General features: G+C 40.2%; 1 protein-coding gene across 1 annotated transcript in view; it reads left to right on the top strand.

Moving 5' to 3' along the window:
• The window catches only part of LOC125231488 (apoptosis-resistant E3 ubiquitin protein ligase 1), a 30500-nt gene extending 8628 nt beyond the window's left edge, over positions 1-21872 (top strand). Inside the window, exons 2-18 of the mRNA XM_048136980.1 lie at positions 6927-7135; positions 7381-7520; positions 7649-7789; positions 8104-8212; positions 8487-8665; positions 8886-9008; positions 9361-9439; positions 10583-10779; positions 11064-11225; positions 15281-15458; positions 15920-16065; positions 18393-18536; positions 19666-19839; positions 20052-20204; positions 20642-20831; positions 21225-21300; positions 21440-21872. Coding sequence (XP_047992937.1) covers positions 7386-7520; positions 7649-7789; positions 8104-8212; positions 8487-8665; positions 8886-9008; positions 9361-9439; positions 10583-10779; positions 11064-11225; positions 15281-15458; positions 15920-16065; positions 18393-18536; positions 19666-19839; positions 20052-20204; positions 20642-20831; positions 21225-21300; positions 21440-21530 — 2277 coding nt within the window. The 5' untranslated portion in view covers positions 6927-7135; positions 7381-7385 and the 3' untranslated portion in view covers positions 21531-21872. The remainder of the gene's footprint in view (positions 1-6926; positions 7136-7380; positions 7521-7648; positions 7790-8103; positions 8213-8486; positions 8666-8885; positions 9009-9360; positions 9440-10582; positions 10780-11063; positions 11226-15280; positions 15459-15919; positions 16066-18392; positions 18537-19665; positions 19840-20051; positions 20205-20641; positions 20832-21224; positions 21301-21439) is intronic.
• Positions 21873-22564: the final 692 nt, after the last annotated feature.

Below are 22564 nucleotides of genomic sequence, written 5' to 3'. Positions count from 1 at the left end.
ACGCACGCCAAGTCGGACTCGTCAAATTAAAGCCGCAATGGAAAACTAGTTTGACGGCCGTACGTCAGCTAATGTTTTGATGATAAAAATAGGAAAATCGTGTTTTTTATTTAATAAAAAATATTTTAGGACAAATGGTACTTACCGATGATAGGAAACACTTTGTTTAACACTCTTGCTTTTATTGGTGGTGTTTGAACAGTTAATTATCGAATACCGACCCATTTTGTATTTTTCACTGTATGTCACTCGCGGGCAGCGGTCGGGAGCAGACTGACTTGCGCGGCGAACAATGTCGCTCGCTATTTAACTTTTCCGCACGCGAAGTAGATACACTTTTTCCTTCTATCTTGATTTAGTTCTGTGAGGTAAACACAGGCTCTACTGAGTCAGGTCAGAGCTGATAACGAGTATAGTCGTATGTTGGCTGAAGGTAATAATGGTTATCTTTCCGCTCGCGCGGCTGGGCGCCGGCGTCGGCCATAAATTACGACCTGCACGCCAGCTTATCTGATCACCCTGTTACCTTGCAGACCTAGTAGGTATAGAATATTTTTTACTTCTTATTGTCGAATACAGCTTTTATTGTCTAATGTAATTAGGTACGTACGTGTACAGTCAGCCAAAAAAGTGGTTTACCACTTTTCGACCTTATATGTTTAAAACAGAGTCGAAAAGTGGTAAACCACTTTCTTGGCTGACTGTACACGTACATACCTGACTGGCTAGAGCAAAAATGGATTTTGGTTCACATCATCTCTTGAAATAAGTTTTCTTACCTGATAATAGAACAGGACTGAATTTTAGTGTCTGTTAGATGAATACTTTTTCTTTGGGTTTTAGGTTTAAAGATGTTACAAAAATAAAATATTATTTCGTGAAAAATACACAAACAGCTAAATGCTAAGTCCTCCGTAATTCTTAAAAAAAAGACATATCTGGCAAACGTTCTACGAGCTACGGCCTACGGCGTAGCACTCCCGTATAAACATATAAACCACAAAATTAAAATTTTGAAAAAACCCCCGACCGCGACATGGTGGACCGATTTTCATGAAACATGGCTAAGAACACTCCCGACTAACACTTTACTTTTTTTTGTCAGCTTTCAGACAAAAAAAACTAAATCAAAATCGGTTCATCCGTTCGGGAGCTACGATGCCACAGACAGACACACATACAGACAGACAGACAGACAGACAGACAGACAGACAGACAGACAGACAGACAGACAGACAGACACGTCAAACTTATAACACCCCTTCGTTTTTGCGTCGGGGGTTAAAAATTTATTTTCGCTATATTCTTTCTTTTATTAGGAAATGCACTACTAGTACTATGTAGTGACTAATACATTCAAAAACAAATTCCCCAACTTAAACACAAAAAAAAATGTAAATGCGGATTATAAAACGCCCACCAAATGCTTTCAGAATTTTCAGATAGTTTTAAGCGCGGTAAGAATGACAAAAAGGCGGGCGGTCCATTAAATCTGGCGGATGCTGGCAAGAGATTCCCATTGGTTACGTGAGAGCGGTGACTCCAATTCTTGGTCCAAGGAGCCAGCATAATGTGACCTCTAGATCCGTAACAGCGGTATAACGCAGCAGGCGCTGTTGTACCTACTGGTTTATTCTATCAATTCGCCCAACGATTGAAATAACACCTGGGTTGCTCTAACGCCTCTAACTACGGCATTGTTTCGGAACGTACAATGATTCTCATTTGTTCTGTTTCATTGGAGAAAATATATTGAGAAAATAATTCACATTTTGTAACTATTATTCTATGTAACAAATGAGATGGACCCACGAAAGAATAATGTTGAGTTGTTATTACTGTCTTATTTTGCTTTTATTTACTTACATTTCGAGTCGAAGTTGTTAAAAAAAATGCATGGGCTATAAGAATAATCTATGAATAAAAGGACTGATTATTCATGGAATACCGATATTTAAAGATTCTCATAGCGGTCTCCTTTAGATAAGAAAACAAAAGCTGGTGAAACTCTCTCACACGAGATCTGGTATTGTCAGTAAACGTAAGGTGAAAGCCTCCACTCGGCCGACAAGCGTTTTGGAACGCCGCCAGGTTCGCGCCCCGCCATTCGCCTTTGTATGTCTACAACTATTGCACTTCGGCGCCTGATGTATACCTACATTTGATATTCCAATGAATACATATCTGTGCTCGTTTCTTTAATATGTTACTTGATATTAGATGGGTGTCCGAAGGATTATGCCGATGAGGGTCGGTTCGAAACCTCCATTGACCATGACTTGTTAAATATGTCTTTTGATATTTACTCACTGGCTTTTTATCGGAAAATAAACCAATATGTAAAGACGATTCGAAAGGATATTTATGAGCAATCTGTTTTCTACACCCAGCTCCAAAGTTGACAAAGATAATAATTTAAACTTATGTGCCCACAAGGTTGAAAAGTCCACGAAACACACCGTTATTGATATATATGAAACTCTAAAAACTAGCCAGGGTTTACTGGTGAAACCCGATAAGTTGAGCAAACTCGTTTTTGAAATAGTACGGATATAAACGATTTATTCATTCTCCAAAAAACTTGTATAAGAATATTAGCGAACATTAAATTTCCCGATAGCTGCCACCCTCATTTCATAAATATGAAAATCTTAACCCTAACTTCAATCTATATCTTTGAGCTCTGTAAGTTTGTACGAAAATACCCCGAATTATTCAAAAAAATCGGTGACCAGCCTAGACGATACGAATCGAGATATAAAAATAACCTCGTACAAACATCAAACTCAAAACTAAAACTGCATAGCACAAGCCCACAAAATATGGCAATTAAAGTGTATAACCAGTTACCGAATGACATGAAAGATATCCAATCGAATAAAATATTTAACAAAACCCTGAAACAATATTTAATCGAAACATGTTATTACAGCTTACAAGACTTTTTTAACGATAATGAATAAACAAAAAAAAAAAAATAAGCGAAATACCTCCTACCTACCTACATTAATTATTGCTGCGCCCCGCAAAACCTGTAATGTGTCATTTGTGTACCTACCTATACTTTTAAGTACTTGTAAAACCTGTAATGTAAGGGCTTCATGTGTCATGTACCTACCTATACTTTTAAGTACTTGTAAAACCTGTAATGTACATGTGAATTGCAATAAATAAATACAATACAATACAAATTCGAACAATTGTGCAATTTCCACAATGTTGTTATTTCAAGGGACAAATTATCTCAATTTATCGGATTTCACCAGTAAACCCTCGATATTTTCCGTATGCACGAGTATACGAGTAAGAATCTACTTATAAGAAACGGTATTGTTGGTGAAACGTTTAAGGTGAAAGCTTTCCTTGGGCAAGCGTTCTGTTCTGGAACTCCGCCAGTTTCGCGCGTCGTCGCCACACGACTGAAAGCATTTTGAATGTCCTTATGTCATTAATACAATGTTGATAAAAGACGTGGTGGCATCTATCTCGCGGCGACATCCGTTAGCTCGCTGGGTGAACGACATTTGAAAGACTGCGGGACACCTCTGGATGAGATTAGCCTAGGACCGGGATAAGTGGCGTACACGAAAGGAGGCTTATGCTCAGCAGTGGGCGATTAACTGCTGAAATGATGATAATAATCATGATAATTTCATACTTCGGGCTTAAACTTTGTTAGTGCCTACCTTGACAGAATCATGCAAAAATGTTGAGGCTACCCTACGAAGATAATCTACTTGTCATTTATTTATTTCTTACTTCATTAGAAGGTGATAGTATGAAGATACTAATTAACACTTCGCTGTTCAGATTAAGGCTACTAACATTGTCGAATGTTCTGTTGGAATAATCATTTCCACTATAAAGTCAAAGGGCTTCGGTTAACGATTATCCTATCTATACCACAGTCGTTGACAAAGCCTATGATAAAGCTGAACTTGGATGGGATAACCGGATGGCATTGACGAGGCTTAGATACCTGCATTGAATGCCGATGTAATTGTATAAGGGGCCGGGCTTTGGCGGCGCGCCTTTGTTCTGGTTGAATGAGATGCACACTTAAGAGCTTTGAAAATGGATAACATTGTATGTTGTATGGCAACCACAAGGTGACCATTTTGCTCCGAGTTGACTGATATTTATCTGTTCGAAACTTCGGGATAGGCCCCTGAGGCATTGTGCCAATTGTTGCTGGCGGCATTTCGTCGCCGTTCCCTTATTTTTATATTTTCATAAGTAGGCAAGTATCGCGGTATTTCATGTCTGTCATAACTCAATAAGACGGTGTACTTTATAAGTTATTTTTAATATAAGGCAACTGAAGAATGACAGTGTCGGGATAAGGGTTAGCCAACATCGCTAGCTAACGCCGTGTCTTGCGTGGGCGACGGTCGCCGTCGCGTCTCATACTTCCATATCGATAAGGTTTGATTTCGTATGAGTCGCATCGCCGTCCGAGTCCGACCGTCGCCCACGCAAGCCACGGCGTAAGACAATACGCAATGTACATTAAGGAATAAATCAAACGAATCTTTCGGCTCATTTGCTAAAAACCCTTGCTAATGGATATCTCGGGCACGATAAAACCAACATACTTGTAGGAAGTCAGTATTCAACGCAGCTAAACGAGGCACAACCTCGGGTCAATGGTAATGGAGCGGACGCGAATAGACTAGGAGTCCTACCTAATACTTAGTATTCAACTTAGGATATTCCAGGTTGAGATTGCCACAGGAATTTGCAGCCGATTTTATAAGCCTTTGTGTTAGGACTGCGCCGTAAACATCAAAACCACAAATTAGATCACTACATCGTCTTACATCATACCTTCAATCACCATGACACGGAAACACCGGCAATTATCAGGGTCGCCGATTAGAATCCCAATGACTTCCCTCAAATAAGTATTCTTCACATCCTTTTATCTAATAAAAATCTTGCAGTCTACTGCGTGTGACTAATGATGCTCGATAATAATACACTCGTAGACTCCTACCAGTCGTACCTCATCAATAGTAAAATTTCGTAATTGCGGATACGATCAATGTACCTAGTCGGTATTCAATGAGCATGGCTTAACAAGAATTACGAGGGTCACGGGGTAATGGAGTGGACGGCTTTACATAGGCTCCCATCTCGCATTGGTCACAGGTGCTTCAGAAGAGGCTTACGTGAACAATGTTACATATAGTCTATGTAGGTAGGATAATGTTGTCTTTAAAATTAGGGCGCTCGCATCATTACATTGATTTTGTCTCAAGTTTTCAATTTTATTGTCTGTCGCTGAATATGTGTTTTTTGTAATTAATAATTAATATGCATGTTATCTATGTACATTTTATGAAAATAGGTAGGTATTTAATACGTCTTTGTAACACTCATAGTAATATTATACGGTTAATGAATACATACCTAAATATATTATTTCTAGAATTTTTTTTTCACATTTAATTTTCAACTTGTAAAAGGTCAATATTGAATGGCTTAGTTCATATTTTTTTGTTTAGATATTGCATGCGTTTATTTAATAAGCCTACGAGAGAGTTTTGTACACGTGCATAGTATCTAGTATCAAATCTATTTATGTACCTAATCGCTATGTTTAAGAACATAAATAATAGAAATTGAAGTTGTTCAATGCTGCTCTACCTCTCGGTCTATACCATGAAGCTACTACAAAAAGAAACGTTTTTGTGACACGGGATGATAAATGGCCCGCAAAAGCGCGTTTCCGGCCGATATTAAATACACGAGGGACGCAGGCTTTGGCGGAGCTTCGGACAGTTGGGACGCGCTCAATGCCAATTATAATATCACGCTATGATACCTACATTTACTAGATACCTCCTATAATTAGAAGCAAATACTAACGTACCTACTCGTACATAACTACATAATTATAGCTAAATTTGCTTTATATTGGTTATTATTTACTATCTTTTTCGTAATACATATAAGTGAATCTGAAGTGGAAATATATTAAACTTCATCAACGGGGCGCGTCATTTTGTACGAGGACTGCTTTCATATCTTCATAATATCCATAAACAACAATACCTTCTATCTAAATATTGCGTAAATTAGATATTAAAACATGCCTATTTACAGTTAATTAAAATAAAAAGAAACTAATTTACAATTTTACAAAAACCTATAATTATCATATAGGTACATTATTCACAATACACTTACATAATAATTACATATTCATATTGCTTCGTATAACTAAACGACATGCGACCTTCAGGCCCTTCAAGAAAAGGGCGTCAACACACCTCCAACTCCTCCGGTATTGCAGGTGTCCATGGGAGGAGAAGATGGCTTATTAGTCTGCTGGTTTTCCTCCTATATCATTAAAAAATACTATTATTTTACGAATGCATGCCATATCACGCCAGCTGTCATTAAACACGTCCAATTGAACCCCGAGCCCACCTCCCCGGCCCACTTGTCCCTTATTGCGGAGTGTAAAGTCCCACTTGCGCTGAATAACCATTGTTGCTAAATTACACGCGAGTTTAGTTTAACTTCGTAAGTTGTTCCGTGATTGTGAATCTGGGGTAAACCCGCACACTCTGTTCGTAGTTTAGATATGTGTAGGTGTATGGGGCGGAATTTCCTACTATTCTAGTGATATAGACCATATAGATAAAACTGGCTAGTCTCTTGTATGTGTTGGATTGTTACAACGAATGGATGGATACCTTAATAGGGATAAGGTATATTGATGTTTTATCAGCAAATAAAAATTTGATTGATTGATTGATTGATTGAGATGCACACCATATTTTAATTATGTAAATGGCGATGAACTTGCATGATGAAATAAAATTTATACTTACTATCGAACATGTGTCTACTTAATTTCTGTAAGAAATATGGATGTCACTACCGAAAGTTAATAAATTAAAATACCTCTTTTCTAGATTGCTGAGCCTAGACGTGTCTTCCCTTGAAGACGTATACTGGCTAGAAGACAGCACTGCACGGCATGTGTTGGACCCCAAGGACTTCGGCGCGTGGTCAGCGGCGCGCCAGAGCCTGCCCACCGGCAAAGACCAGCTGCAGACCCTCAAATCTGATCTTTGGAGCGCAGTCGTTAAGAATAGTAAACATCAGGATGCATGGACTTGGGGTTAGTACGCACCAGAATACCTACATTAGCTTAACGGCCACTTGTTAAGTAGATAGTTCGAAGGCAGCATCGGGCTCTTTGCTGTCTTTCGACTACTTAACAAGTAAGTAGCTGTTGTATCAAAATGTTAGTAAAACATGTCACCTTAGTGCCCTTGAGACCCTGTAACATTATGTGAATTCTTTATTTTTCTGTCAAGTCACGTGCATGGAGTCTGCCTGTACTAAATTACATGTGTATTTTAGGCGGCATGCTGGTCGTATCTGTGTCGGTGTGTGGACTGGTCACGCTGGCCGCCATGACGCAGCCTTCACTGGCGCCTGAGGCCAAGCATTCCCTGCTGCAGTACGTCACTGGGAAGTACTTGCATCCGCCCAGTTGCAAGGTAAGTTACTTTATCCTGCTGAGTGCTGCCTCTTGCAAGGAACAATAGCCTTCACGGTATGAACTTAAAATGCAAATGCTAAATGCTCATCGCCACTTGTCTAATACCTTGTTCTTCGATTTAAATAGGTGGAGTGGGGCTGGGAGGAGCCTCATCCTGTCGGAGATACGATGTGTTTCACAGTCCAGTGCTACCAGCGCAACGGACAACCCTACCCAGTGTGTGATACCGATGAGCTGGCGGTCACCATTTCACTCGGGACCAGAAAGGTATGCCTAGAGACAGTGGTTTTGGGTATAAATAATTTTAGGCCGTCAGACCACCTCATATAGTGTTTCGTGGTCTATTGTTTCAAACGCAACAGGGTCACTGGGTGTTGTGAATGAAACTAGTGTGTAGTTTTGGATTCAGTGGAATGAAGAGTACTTATTACTTGTGAGCGTAGAATTCATCTCTAAATTATAGATGTATTTGTATAAAATTCTGTCGACAGTACACAAAATTGTACAAATAATAAATAGGAATTTGATGTCAAGAGATTTGAAGATGAACTTTTAAAAGAGACATCTAACGCCATTTTCAGATGACAGCAGTCATCGAGTTGGGGTCCGGCGACCCCGCTCAAGCGCACACAGCGCGCGTCAAATTCACCGTCCGGACCGCCGGGGTTTACATCATCGCTGTCACCATCGGTGAGACCGTCTTCCATTAGTACATCGTAGATGAAATTTGGAATCCAGTTGCGAATCACCTAGGTTAGGCGCGTGAAGTTCGGCTAGAAGCACACAGGTATAATCCATAATCAGCTGCTAATTTTAACGGTTTCACCTATGATACTAAAACTCATTTTGGGTTATCGCGCCAGCCAAGTACCTATAAGTAAGTAAGTAAGTAATTTTAACTGCCACGATCTGACTTTGGTGTGAATATATTACTTAAGTGTTCATATCTTGCTTTGATTGGCAGGCGGAGTAAACATTAGCGGTAGCCCCTTCCGGCGCTGGTTCACGGCGGGGCGTGTCGAAGCCCGGAGGTCACGCGTGGCGCGCGCCGGCGCCGCGCTCGTGTGGTGCGCCGGCCACGCGCGCGCGCTGCACGTGCACCCGCGCGACCAGTTCGACAACCCCACTCACCCGCAGCCGGCGGTGAGTATCTACTATAGCGTCAAATCACACCTCGGACACTGGCGAACAAATATATGAAAGAAGCGTGTTCCTACACACACAGTCTAAGCTCGCGTAGGCGAACGCGTACGCATGTTCTTAAGCGTCAACGTCATAGGTACTTAATGACCTATTAACGAGTAACATGATTACAGTTTCAACCACTCTTAATGTTCAAGACTCAAGTTCGTGGTGTTTGCAGGAAGGTTTCTCCATTCGCATCAGTCCGCTGGGTGGTGCGGTGGACGAGCAGCTCTCCTCATCGGCTGCCTTCCAGTACGATGCAGTCAACCAGCGCGTCTCCATGACTCTGTGCTTCCCGCAGGTAATTTGATGTCATATCATCCAAATTGGTTGTGAGGGCAAAGCCAAATGCCACGCGCCACGCCTTATTATGTAAGACGTTTTACCGCAACTGCTGAATAATTGAACTCTTTACCTTACTTTACTCTAGAATACATTACTTTAACAGATTATCATTGTCATAAATACGTGTAAAGTTTCATTAGCGTAGTTTTAGAAAGGCTTCACCGCCTTGTGAATTTGCAAAGTACGAGCAGTTTTTGAGAAAAACATATACTTGGAAGGAAATCTCCTGAGTTCATCACTGAGATTGATTTAGAAACTCACTATTTAAATAACACCACATATTTATGTATCTATTATATTTTTTACAGGCGGGACTGTACAGAGCTGGCATCTATTATGAATCAGTTTTGCTGCATAACGGGGAATTCGACTGCATCGTCCTAACTGGTAAAGCAATTTTCACCTCACTAGCTCGCAAAAGAACTTTTTATTCTTTAAAAACAGATAGCAAAATCGCATTTTATCCCCAAGAGTGCAAAGAATATTTGAAATCGGAACGTGTCATTAGTTACTTTTTAAATATAATTTCTTGTAAAGGCATGTCCCAGACAGGACAATTTTCTCCCTGTGCTTAAATTGTCTTAACAAATCATGTAATGCGAACGTAAAAATAATTTCATATCGAATTGTATCCGACTAAAAACATTAAATTCAAACAATTTTATAACATGATTTTACCATAAAACACTTGAAATCGTACAAGAAATTGTATTTTTGACTCTTCCATTGTACTTATTCAGAACGCACCTTAAGTAACATTGCAATCGTGAAACGGAACGCTCCCAAATAGATTTTTCTTTTTGATTCTTAATTTGAAACTTTTGTGGTGCCGGTCGGTGCATCGTGGAAATTGTAATAAACGCAAATTGACTTATTTCTGTGCAATTGTGTTCCAGTTGTTTTTATTGCGTGTTTCCTCGCGTCAGTGAGGTGAAAAGTTATGTGTTACACACGGGATGCAAAGTTATTTTACCTCGTGTGTATTGCAACACTCTCTACGCTCAGGATTCTATTTTTGAACTACTCGCTTCGCTCAGGATTCTATTTTCGAACCACTCGCTTCGCTCGTGGTTCAACCATAGAATCCATTCGCTAGTTCGTGTTGCAATTCCACACTCGGTTAAAATACAACTTTGCTCCCTTGTATAAAAATAACTATTACTATCGCTTACGCTTGTGTTCTAAATGCGCATGGAGTGTAATTTGGTAGTCTATTTACCTTAAAGAATTAGCGTATGCAGTCGTTTTTCGAGTTGTTGTTTACTAGTCGGGGCACATTAGGACATGAGATTCGTCCAATTTTCACATGGTTCATTCCTAAATCGAGGAACTTTACTTTCCAAAATGTTCAATTCAACCCAGTTGGAGTCGGAATTCGAACCTATGGTTTGAAATCCACAATCCTGCGCTATGTCTGGTTGTAAGTAATTGTGCACAGGGACCGTTTCCATCACAAAAGGGTCCTTGTATAAGTGAAGCATACGGACGCTTCTCTAAGCCACTCGCTTATATTTTACATTACGATTGCAGCATCAGACACCGCAACACTTCAACGCAACATGTCATCTAAACGTCACATGTGGTGCTACGCATGTCGCGCGCCACCACCAGCCAAGCCACGTAGAGTACTGTGCTGCCTCAGCCGTAAGCAGCTCGTCGTGAAGGACTACATACTCGGCTTCATCCCGCGCCGCTCCACGGCCTTCCGGCTGTGCCCATCCACCAAGGTTGGTGACGTGTAATTAGATCACCGGCATATAGCTGAATGCATGATAGCGAAGCCAGTCTTATCATTAGTGCAATTTTAAAAAATGCCTCCAGGCGGGCAATTATGGTCGCGCGATAAGTGATAAAATAGCAGGCCGTCCCTATTGCACTATTTGTAAGTGCGATAGGGACGGCCTGATATTTTATCGTCTATCGCGCGACCATGCTTCCCGTGCAGGACACCAAAATAGAATTTTTTTTATTCTATAGCAGAATCATCATTGTATTTTTTTATTATTTCCAGTTAATACTCAAACCAAGTGAAGACAGTGCGGACGAAGGCGCGTTCGCGATAGACGATGGAGTTCAACCGCGAGTTGAACTAGTGTCAGCCCAACGCGACCTCATCGCTGCCACCTTCGCGCAGCTGCTCGTTGCCAACTGCGGCGGCGAGGACACCTTTAAGGTGAGAAAAAGTCGTCCTGAAATGAGGTGGAGTCGCGTGTAGAACCAGTGCTACAGCGATTTCGTCGTTGCTTACCAGACAGAATGATAGAAACAAGAATTAGTCATAGGGCTTACGGAAAAAAACTGCATTTTATGCAGAAAGCAAGCCACTTTGCACAGTGATACTAGGGACCAATACAAATGATTTCATCCGAGGAAACACGATTTTCATCCACTAGAATTCAAGATGGCGGACATTTTCCAAAATGGCGGCCGCATATTTTTAAAAATTTATAGAATCGTAACGGCTGCACCGATTTTGATGGTTGGGGTGTCTATCGTATCGTATTGAAGCGTTTATTAATATAAAAAATTAAAGTCATAAAAAAATTTAAGATGGCGGCCGAATAATAAGAAAAATATGAAAATATCAAACTTTTTTTTTATTCTCGTGCAATTTACCAATAAATTTTCTATGATATGGCTACATTTATATGTATTTAAATTAAACCTGATAATATTATCTACATAATAAAATAAAAATCATGAAAATCCGTTGAGTAGTTTTTGAACTATACCCATTTCAAATGGAGCGCGCGGATTTGAAAGACGTTTTCGCACGTGATGTTTACATTTTAGAATCATAACGGCTGCACCGATTTTAATGGTTCGGGTAGCTATCAGTTTGTATTAAAACATTTATTTATATAAAAATTAAAATCATTTAAAAAATAAAGATGGCGGCCGAATAATAAAAAAAATATGAAATTTTAAATTTTTTTTTATTCTCACGAAATTTACAAATAGTTTTTCTACCATATGGACACATTTTTATTTATTTAAATAAAATCTGATATTAACATCTGCAAAATAAAACAAAAAACATTAAAATCCGTTCAGTAGTTTTTGAACTATACGCATTGAAAATGAAGCGCGCGGGTTTGAAAGACGTCTTTGCACTTGATATGTGATGCATCGTATCGTTTGGTACCGCTATACAGGCAAGACTGATTATTTATTTTGGTCACAACTTACTATATTACTATTCAGAATCAATGTTTTTAGTATTTATATACATTATTCGTTTTTTATTTCGAGTTTAGGTATATTTAGATAACCCCCGTAAACTTGACCATCACATAATTTTTATTTTAATATGTAAAAGAACTTAAATGCACATAACATAACATCTGTATTAATAGCAATTGTCCTTTCCGAGGACTCCAGAGATAATTTTCGACAACTTCTGTAGGGGGCTACAGAAATATCTATGTATAAAATAACTTGTTTTCTGCGACAAGGAGCGTATGTTTTTGTAGTGCTGGCGATATTGGTGGAATGCTGGTTATTAATTTTGGTTGGAAACAGTTCCTTGCGCACCAAGTTAACCGATAAATTTTGAGTCTGCGGATCAACTTTTCAAGCTTGGCCATTATTCCTCCAGGAAGACACTGTTCAGTATGACAACCAACAAGACTTTTTCCAGAAACTGTAGCCTGTTGATGTTATAAGTGTGGTGACTTTTTTTTCTAAACCATTTACTTCCTCAGAGAACATTTAACTACTCCGCTATTTCAGGGTAAACCATAGGAACCTAACCGGAAGAAGCTGATAGCCTCATTGTACCTCACGCAAAAGATATAGCGGAACAGAGACTCACGCGTATCATCACATCTTCCGATACAGATGTCTTGGTATTTAAATAAAAACCACTGGAGTCTTCGGGTGAAGGATAGACGTAAAGTCAGTGGCCAGATTCGGGTTTGGACCTAGCTTAGAGCCTCGAAAGGACTTTGCCTCATGAGAGGCCTCGAGTGAGTTCAGGGTGGTAACGGATGCTAGAGTGTCCCATGCCCTTCGTTGAGTTTATCTCGCAGTTTGTAGCCGTGGAGGCTTTCAGGGCGTTACGTGCGAGATCGGACGTGATGTAAATGGAGGCAGGAATTTCAGCAAAACGACACTTTACGAGTGCCTAAGCCGCCAAACTATACCGGTAAACAGGCCTGAGTCCATGCTTGCTCACTAAAATATGTGTTAAGAACGGTCCCAATTTGGCATTTAAGCATGTGATCTATGGAGCTAATTATATTGGGAAATTTCCAATTCTTATCTAGTATATTTTCTTAATACTTCAAATGAGAATAACCTACCGGAGTATAAGTTATAAAGTAGCTAACACTTTGGATCTTAGAAGACCGACTGCTATTCATGGTTTTTACACTTTTTACGCCTTTACGTCTGACACCACTTCTTTTTTCAATACAAAAGGAAAAAATCATGTTCTAAAACATTGTTTGCACACACACTGAAGTTATACCAGCTTTGATAGAAACATCGCAGTAACTACAAAGTCTTCCTGGAGGAATAATCGCCATGCTTGAAAAGTTCACCTGAACTTGGGGAGCAAGAAACTGTTTACCACCAAAAATTAATTAGTACCTAACCAACATCGGCAGCACTCCGTGTCGTATAACAACGCCCCATATTCTGGATATTACTTCTGTGCCTATGCCATCATCCTGGGGTTGGAAGACGTACAATGATAGTTGGGTACTGCAGTGGTCTGAAAACAGGGAGATATGGTATGAATATGTACCTATACTTGGACAATTGCGGTTGTGAAAAAGGCTGCGAAACAATACGCTGTACGTGTTGTGGGTCTACCCTGCGCGGCGCAATTCAAATAATGCAATGTATTAATAATGTTATATTTGCAAAGGCATCTGCCAAAATAAAAACTATTTGGCAATTATTATGTTATCATTATTTCCTTGTATTTTGATATTATTTTGTATGACTCTTTTATCTTTCAGTATAACCTAGACGAGAAGCAAAAAGTATGTTTTGTATTAATATATGTTTCCGTAGCCCCCTACAGAAGTTGTCGAAAATTATTTCTTGAGTCTTCGGAAAGGACAATTGCTATTAATACAAATGTTATGATTGTTATGTTATGTGCATTTAAGTTATTTTACGTATTAAAATCAAAATTATGTGATGGTCAAGTTAACGGGGGTTATATAAATATACCTAAACTCGGAATAAAAAACTAATAATGTATATAAATACTAAAAACATTGATTCTGAATAGTAATATAGTAAGTTGTGACCAAAATAAATAATCAGTCTTGCCTGTATAGCGGTACCAAACGATACGATGCATCACATATCAAGTGCAAAGACGTCTTTCAAACCCGCGCGCTTCATTTTCAATGCGTATAGTTCAAAAACTACTGAACGGATTTTAATGTTTTTTGTTTTATTTTGCAGATGTTAATATAAGATTTTATTTAAATAAATAAAAATGTGTCCATATGGTAGAAAAACTATTTGTAAATTTCGTGAGAATAAAAAAAAAATTGATATTTTTTTATTATTCGGCCGCCATCTTTATTTTTTAAATGATTTTAATTTTTATATAAATAAATGTTTTAATACAAACTGATAGCTACCCCAACCATTAAAATCGGTGCAGCCGTTATGATTCCAAAATTGTTTACATCACGTGCGAAAACGCCTTTCAAATCCGCGCGCTCCATTTGAAATGGGTATAGTTCAAAAACTACTCAATAGATTTTCATGATTTTTATTTTATTATGTAGATAATATTATCAGGTTTAATTTAAATACATATAAATGTAGCCATATCATAGAAAATTTATTGGTAAATTGCACGAGAATGAAAAAAAAAGTTTGATATTTTCATATTTTTCTTATTATTCGGCCGCCATCTTAAATTTTTTTATGACTTAAATTTTAATATTAATAAACGCTTCAGTGCGATACGATAGACACACCAACCATCAAAATCGGTGCAGCCGTTACGATTCTATAAATTTTTAAAAATATGCGGCCGCCATTTTGGAAAATGTCCGCCATCTTGAATTCTAGTGGATGAAAATCGTGTTTCCTCGGATGAAAACGTTTGTATTGGTCCCTAGTATCACTGTGCAAAGTGGCTTGCTTTCTGCATAAAGTGCAGCTTTTGACCATAATTTCGCCGTAAGCCCTATGACTAAATGGAATCTTAAAACCTTCAAAGGCTTAATCAATCGCGTTGTTTATTTCCAACAGAACAAGCAAGATTTCTTCTACAGCGAAGTCCGCAAAGCGCATTCGCGGCATCCGCACGATAAGCTGGCCATCCGAGTGCTGAGAGCAGATCTTGTCGCCACCAGCCTTAAAGCCACCCGACACTTCACCGTCGCAGACTGGTGCAAAAACTTCGACGTCACCTTCCAAGGGGAACAAGGTACATAAAATCTTTCTTCGACTTTCGAACCACTAGGGCTTCTTTAAAGAGGTCTGTAAGGCGCACGCGCGGCATCCGCATGACAAACTTGCCATCCGAGTATTCAGGGCGACAGTCGCTGACTGGTGCAAAAATTTTGACGTCACCTTCCAAGGGGAACAAGGTAGCTTACAATTTCCACTTTTCAAGCAAAAGTCCGTCAGGCGCATTCGACCTTTACCTACCAAGGGAACAATATAATTGATTTTATATCTTGTAACATTGTTACAATTAAAAACATATATTATACAATAAACTTATATTATATCGACGCTTCGAGGACGGCGTTGGTCCCGTGGTCTCGGAGAAGACTGACCAACATCAATTTCATCGAGCCACGCCAGTTCTTCGAACGTTTTTAACAATTTGCGCACTAGAGATGTTACTCCGTCATTACAATATTGTCCTTACTTATTGTTCAGGCGTGGACTGGGGTGGAGTGAGGCGGGAGTGGTTCTCTCTACTGTGCGGCACACTGTTCGACGCGCGGTTCGGTCTGTTCGCGCCCTTCCACGACTCACCCACCGGCCTAGTGCACCCGAATCCAGAGCGACCTAAGCACCTCAAGGTAATTGTACCTACTCAAAATACTAGTAACCCGTCAAAATTCATTCATCTTTTTGAGGGGCTTAAATCTGACCGCAAAACAATAAGTCATAATCATAAAAAATCATAAATCATTTATTTGCTTACCATGGTACGTACAGGATGTTACAATAATATTATTTTAATATGAACACATGGCACCCTGTGAAGGGTATGGCAAGATTCTTAAAACTATGTACATAGTTACTTATAATTAGGATGTCTATTTTGTACTTACGAGTAGGTAACGTATGCGGAATGAAATCTGGACAAAGTTTTGATATCGTACAGAGTAAGTAAATAAATAAACTAAAATAATGTATAAATGCCAGATTAAAGTTTACATATCTGTCATTTAAACTGGTAAGTTTCATGAGTATTGGATTCCTTTTCTCGAAATGATGGTCAAGCGAGAAGGACGACCTAGCGAAACTGTTTGTAATTTCTACATACCAATTTTCTGTGACCGAATGCAAAAGCCCGAGGAAAGTTTTGTAGGAAGGGTTAGAAGCTAACAGTCAATTTATAATATTTTTGCGTCCTTTTTCTTTACAAAAACTACCGCAACAAAGCGTGGTTCAAGAAAACATTACAGCATTGGCAAGTTTTCTGGGAGAGATTTGATTAAAAGAAATGTCGGCCCCCTAAGGTACAAAATCTTACAGAGAGCTCGAGACAGCATTCGAATGGGGCAGCGAGAGTGATAAAAATTATCTTGAAGACATGAGTATCGATACACATTCAAAAAAAGTTAGACCTATAGTCTTCAAAAATAAAATAAAAAACTTTGAAAATGCTGCTACGCCGTTAAGTCAAAAAAATGTAAAAAACAGCTGTTTTTGCATTTCTGGGTTTATGAATGACTAATAATATGTCGAGTAAATGGAATTTCATGACTAGAAAACTATTATTTTGAGAACACTAATGATCCTACGGACAAGAATGTAAAAAATGTCGAGCATACGAAGCTTCTTTAAAAAGTTATCACATGGAAGATAAATTTGGACCTTAAAAAATGCTAACATTGGTTTTGTCGACACCGATGGACATAAAGTATCACAAGTTCTGTTAGAAGCTTCACATTGGCGAAAACAACAACAACAACAACATACAATCACGCCTGTATCCCATGAAGGGGTAGGCAGAGCACATGAAACTACTCAAGTTTCAGTGCCACTCTTAGCATATAAGGGGTCGATAGAAAACGAAAGTGTGACATTGCAGTGATAGGTTGCCAGCCTCTCGCCTACGCCACACTTTAACCCATATCCCACAGTCGCCTTCTACGACACCCACGGGAAGAAACTCTTTTATTTATCGATATTCAATACATAATTAAAATCACGAAAGATATCAAAAATAAACTATGTTATATTAATTTTATAAGACATTGAATTTTGTCCAGATTTCATTCCGCATACGTTAACTTACTTAAAATTGTCTTCCACGAATTCTTGGGTGGAGTAGTAGGCTTTGTCTATTAATACTGCTTGCAGCTTTGAAGTAAAGGCGTTCCTTTTTTGAGTATTCGTAATTCTGTTAGGCAATTTGTTGTAAATCTGGATTGCTCGAAAGTATGGACCTTTTCTGTATAGTTCTAAAATGGGTTCGGGAGGGATGAGTTTGTTATTACGACGTTCGCTTTTACAGACATTGAATAATTGGGTGTTCTTTCTAACAAATATGGATATTTCCAGTAAGTAGAGGAAGGGTAGAGTTAGAATTTGAAGGCTTTTGAAATATGGTTTGGTCTGGGTGTTTAATATTGGCAAGGATTCGAACACATTTTTTTGAGCTACGAACAAATCATGCACATCACTGCTATGCCCCCAAAGGATAATGCCGTATCGTAATCGGGCTTGCGCATAAGAATGGTATGCTGATAAGGCGCACTCGGTGTGGGTGTTAGACTTTCGAATGTATAGGGCAAAAATAAAAGAAGACAGTTTAGATTTCATTCTGGCTACATGACTTTTCCAGGTCAGGTGAGAGTCTATTGTGATTCCTAGTAGAGTGCATTCAGATTCCTCTTCTATATTGAGATCTTGTAGAAGTGGTGTCAAATTGGTGGGTAATAGACAGTAGACAATAGTAATAAGACATTCAAAGCCCTAACTTTCTAATCTAATATTATGCAGAATCTGTGTACATTGGAAGTACGATTTCTTGGTAACTCCAGAAACATTTCGAATAACGCCATAGACACTCATACCCTGAAAAAAGTTGACTCCGCCACTTATCGCTGTGTAAGTGTGTTGGGCCTTAGATAAAACAGCCTGTATACAGCCGTGAATGCCGTGATTGTTGCAGCTAAAGCACTTCGAGCTGGCGGGCAAGCTGGTGGGCAAGTGTCTGTACGAGAGCGCGCTCGGCGGCAGCTACCGGCAACTAGTCCGCGCGCGTCTTTCGCGCTCCTTCCTTGCGCAGATTATCGGCCTGCGTGTGCACTATAAGGTAATCTTACAGCTCAATATGTTCAATTTTTACTTCGCCATTGCATCTCTAACTTTTAACTGTAGCCTTTCATTTGAAATGATCCATGGTCCTACCAGAAACGACTAAGTGATGAGCTATCGGTGATGAAAACGAACAAGATTGTTCCGATCTTGCGTATTTGTGTATAAACATGGTATACATTAGGTGGTACATTATTATTTTTGAGTAGCAATACATGTTGTGTAATTTATCCTATATATTTAATAAATCAATTCATAACATATTGAGTAACACCACATTTTTACAAGCTTTTATTCAACTTGCTTTGTTAGAATGTTAGTGTGCGTCAAACGTAGAATCAAATTTCCAATTCCCGGTTTCCGATTTCCTTCAAGAAAAAGACAAGCTGTTACTGGAAGGGGCGATGGATGCGGCAGCTGCTTTCCGGATGTCCGTACGATCCGGATAACGTCGACGTTCGCAGCTTGTTTAGGGAAATCGTGGCCCTAAAAACAAGTTTAGCCGCAGTTATCTCGAAGTTTGAAGCTAGCATGGAAACGATTACCGAGTTACGCAACGAAATCAAATGTTTGCGTTATGCTCCAGCTCGGTCAGCTGTTTCAGACTTGGAGTGCGATCATCGACCTACGGACACTCGTGTCGTGTCGGTTAGTTTGCACGCTGCTGACGCTGTAAAAAGTGCTGCACGTGCCGCCGCCCCGCGCGCGCCCCTCCCTCCGCGCGCGCGGCCGACTCCTATTTCGTCGAAATCACGGTGTCAGCGTGCATACGCTGACGTCACCGCCGGCCAGTCTACTGCAACTGGCCGGGTCAATGCACCAACTACAAAGGGATGTGAAGTACGGGCACCTGCCAAGAAAATACTTCCCGCACCAATGTGGATGAAGAGGGGTTCACATTGGTGGAAAAGAAGAGCAAGGCGCGCAGAGCGATCACGGAGCTGATATGATGATGGACCAGAAAGGTGGTCATAGGAACCGTATGCCCATCGAGTAAGGGGTTTTTAGAAACGTCTCGGAGAGCAGTAGATGACTGTTGAAAGAAAGGTACAGTCGGCGATAAAGCTTGTGCCAAAAATGAAATTTTTGCAAAAAAACTTATTATATATTTATACATTTCCCAACAGTATTTCGAGCAAGACGACCCCGAACTGTACCTGTCCAAAATCAAGTATCTATTGGAGACAGACCTGGACTCAGCCGAGTCTGTGCCTGAGATATACTTTTCAGAAGACGTGTACGACTCGTCCGGGCACTTGGTGGAGACGCACGACTTGATACCCAACGGATCGACGATACGGGTGAGTTCACATTCAGTTATAAGTACCTACCTGTAAAGACCCGTTAGGAACATCAAATGCTCCTTCTGTTTTCTTACCTACCGACCTTGTCCTTCAGAATTTTATTCAACACTTAGTATTAACTTTCTTCGTCATTTTGCCTCGTAAAGTAAAAAAGATGGAGATTTTATCTCTTGGTTTTTAGTCACCTTAACTTTTTATTTGTTCGGCAGGTGACGAACAACACGAAAATGAAATACTTGGACGCGCTAGCGCAGTGGCGGCTGGCGACGCGCTGCAGACTCGAAACCGACGCGTTTCTGCGCGGCCTCACGCTACTTGTGCCAGACAACCTGCTCGCCATATTCGACGAGAATGAACTAGAGGTAACTATTCCACAAGCGTTCAAGCACTGTATCAAGCAAGGTGGTGAGTTTCATGCAGGACGAAACAGATGCGGTTCTACGTGGCCTTGACATTTTCGACGAACTCGATGTAATCAATCCACGAATGGCACAAGCACTTGGTTGTGAATCAGATTGGTAGGCTCGAAACTTCGACGAAAATTCCCTTGAGGTGATCAGTATGTCCTACCTACAAATGGATAGGTACTATTGGCTCGAGATAGATGCATAAACACCTTAGTATATACATTTCTGATTATATGACAGAACACAACAGACGCGTTCTTGCGAGGCCTCACGCTCTTCAATGATCGCTCATTGGATTATGCAGTCTACCCTCATCAAAATACTTCCTCACATGCTGCACGTATTATCTGCAGATGTTGTCGGTTAGGATGCCCACCAGTTATAATTTGCAGCTGCTGGTGTGCGGCACGGGCGAGGTGTCGGTGGCGGACTGGCGCGCGCACGCGCTGGTGGCGGGCTCGGGGCGCGGCTGGGAGCGGCTGCTGGGCTGGTTCTGGGCCGCCGTCGCCAACTTCAGCGCCGAGGAGCGCGCGCGCCTGCTGCAGTTCACCACGGGCTGCTCGCAGCTGCCTCCTGCCGGCAGGTACATCTGCTCTCTCTATTCGTGCTACGAGCGTAGCCGATAACACGGGAAATTACGTGTGACTGTGTAGTCAAAAGGGCCTACGAACAGAGATCCTGATATGTGTGACAAATTCTTATGTTACATTTCATAAATCATACTACACGGAATGGTGGGAATTAACTCAGGAGCTAATAAAAAAAATTAAGCATGTCGACACGTCTATTAGTGTGCGTCACATACGCATACATTTAGCGTTGTTATAGTTTTTTGCGTCTTCCAACTGCGTCTGGAAAGCAACTACTTTCCTAGAACTAGCTTACAGAAATCCCTTATTGCAATTCCCCGCTCTTCCATTCCTTTCGAATTCGATTCCTTTCTATATTTATTATGACGAAATACATTTATTTTTCCGCAGGAGCTGAACCCCCGCTTCCAGATAACGGCAGCACCGACGTTACCCACGGCGCACACGTGCTTCAACCAGCTGTGCACGTGCTTCAACCAGCTGTGGCTGCCCGACTACGACTCGTACGAGCAGCTGGTGCACGCGCTGCTGTGGGCCATCACGAGGGAGGAGAGGGCTTCGGCATGATCTGAGCAAGCCCGAGCAGTGTGTAACAACCAGCTGTCTGCCCGACTACGACTCGTACGAACAGCTGGTGCACGCGCTGCTGTGGGCCATCAACGAGGGAGGAGAGGGCTTCGGCATGATCTGAGCGAGCCAGGTACGATACAGTAGGGATGTAACAACCAGCTGTGTCTGCCGGACTACGACTCGTACCAGCAGCTGGTGCACGCGCTGCTGTGGGCCATCAACGAGGGTGGCGAGGGCTTCGGCATAATCGGAGCGAGCCAGGTACAATAGTAGAACGATATACGAACAATACACTGGGAAAAGGATATAAAGTGAACCCATGTCTTCCGAGGCAATTTTTCGGTCCGATAGTAAGCGAGGACCACTACCGAGTCGAAGATAACACAGTTTAATACAATTGTAAGGAAAATATACAAAAATATCCAATATTTTGTTGTTTAATGGTGCTGATTTTAGACTTTAATATTAAGTCAATAGGGTCGTAATGGCAAACTTTAATAACGGTTAATATTGTTTTTGAGTCGTAATAGCAAACTTTAATAACGGTGAATATTGTTTTTGTGCTGTGGACCGGAAGTATGTGATAACATTTAAACTGAAGTATATTTTTTGTATTTCCAGGATAAGTTTGAGGATAAACAGCTGAATATTATGGCAGTTAGGCCAGTTAGTAGATATTGAGAAGAACGAACGCAGCTGGGAGCAGTGCTGCCTTCCCACCTTGTATTCACTTCTAGTCACGTCTCAAAGACTTTTATTTTTGCAATCTTATTATATAATTGGCACCAAAGGTAACCTAAGTCGCTTAAGATTATTTTATTTATAGTTAATGATTTCCTTTTTAACTTACTATTTACTTTATATATATATTATATATTATTAAATGTTCTTTATAGGTATGTTACGCAGAAAATCATTTGCACTGTCATAAAAATAATGTAGGTTGTGACAATGTAATAAAAATTGTGTCTCTGAAAGATATGAAATGAGCGATTGTTACATGAACGATTTCAAACGGCACAAACTTCCCGTCTAATGTTACAGCCTGATTTATTTTTTATATTGTCCCGAATGTAAAAAGTCGTAGATTCCAGCTTCTGGAGTATACAATTAGACCAATTATTTAAGGAAACGGGAAATCAAACATACATAATT

Source organism: Leguminivora glycinivorella, chromosome 1 (genome assembly GCF_023078275.1).
Source record: "Leguminivora glycinivorella isolate SPB_JAAS2020 chromosome 1, LegGlyc_1.1, whole genome shotgun sequence".
NCBI classification, from domain to species: Eukaryota; Metazoa; Arthropoda; class Insecta; order Lepidoptera; family Tortricidae; genus Leguminivora; species Leguminivora glycinivorella.
Note: the sequence above shows the minus strand (reverse complement) of the source record. Positions and strands in the feature narration are given on the sequence as shown.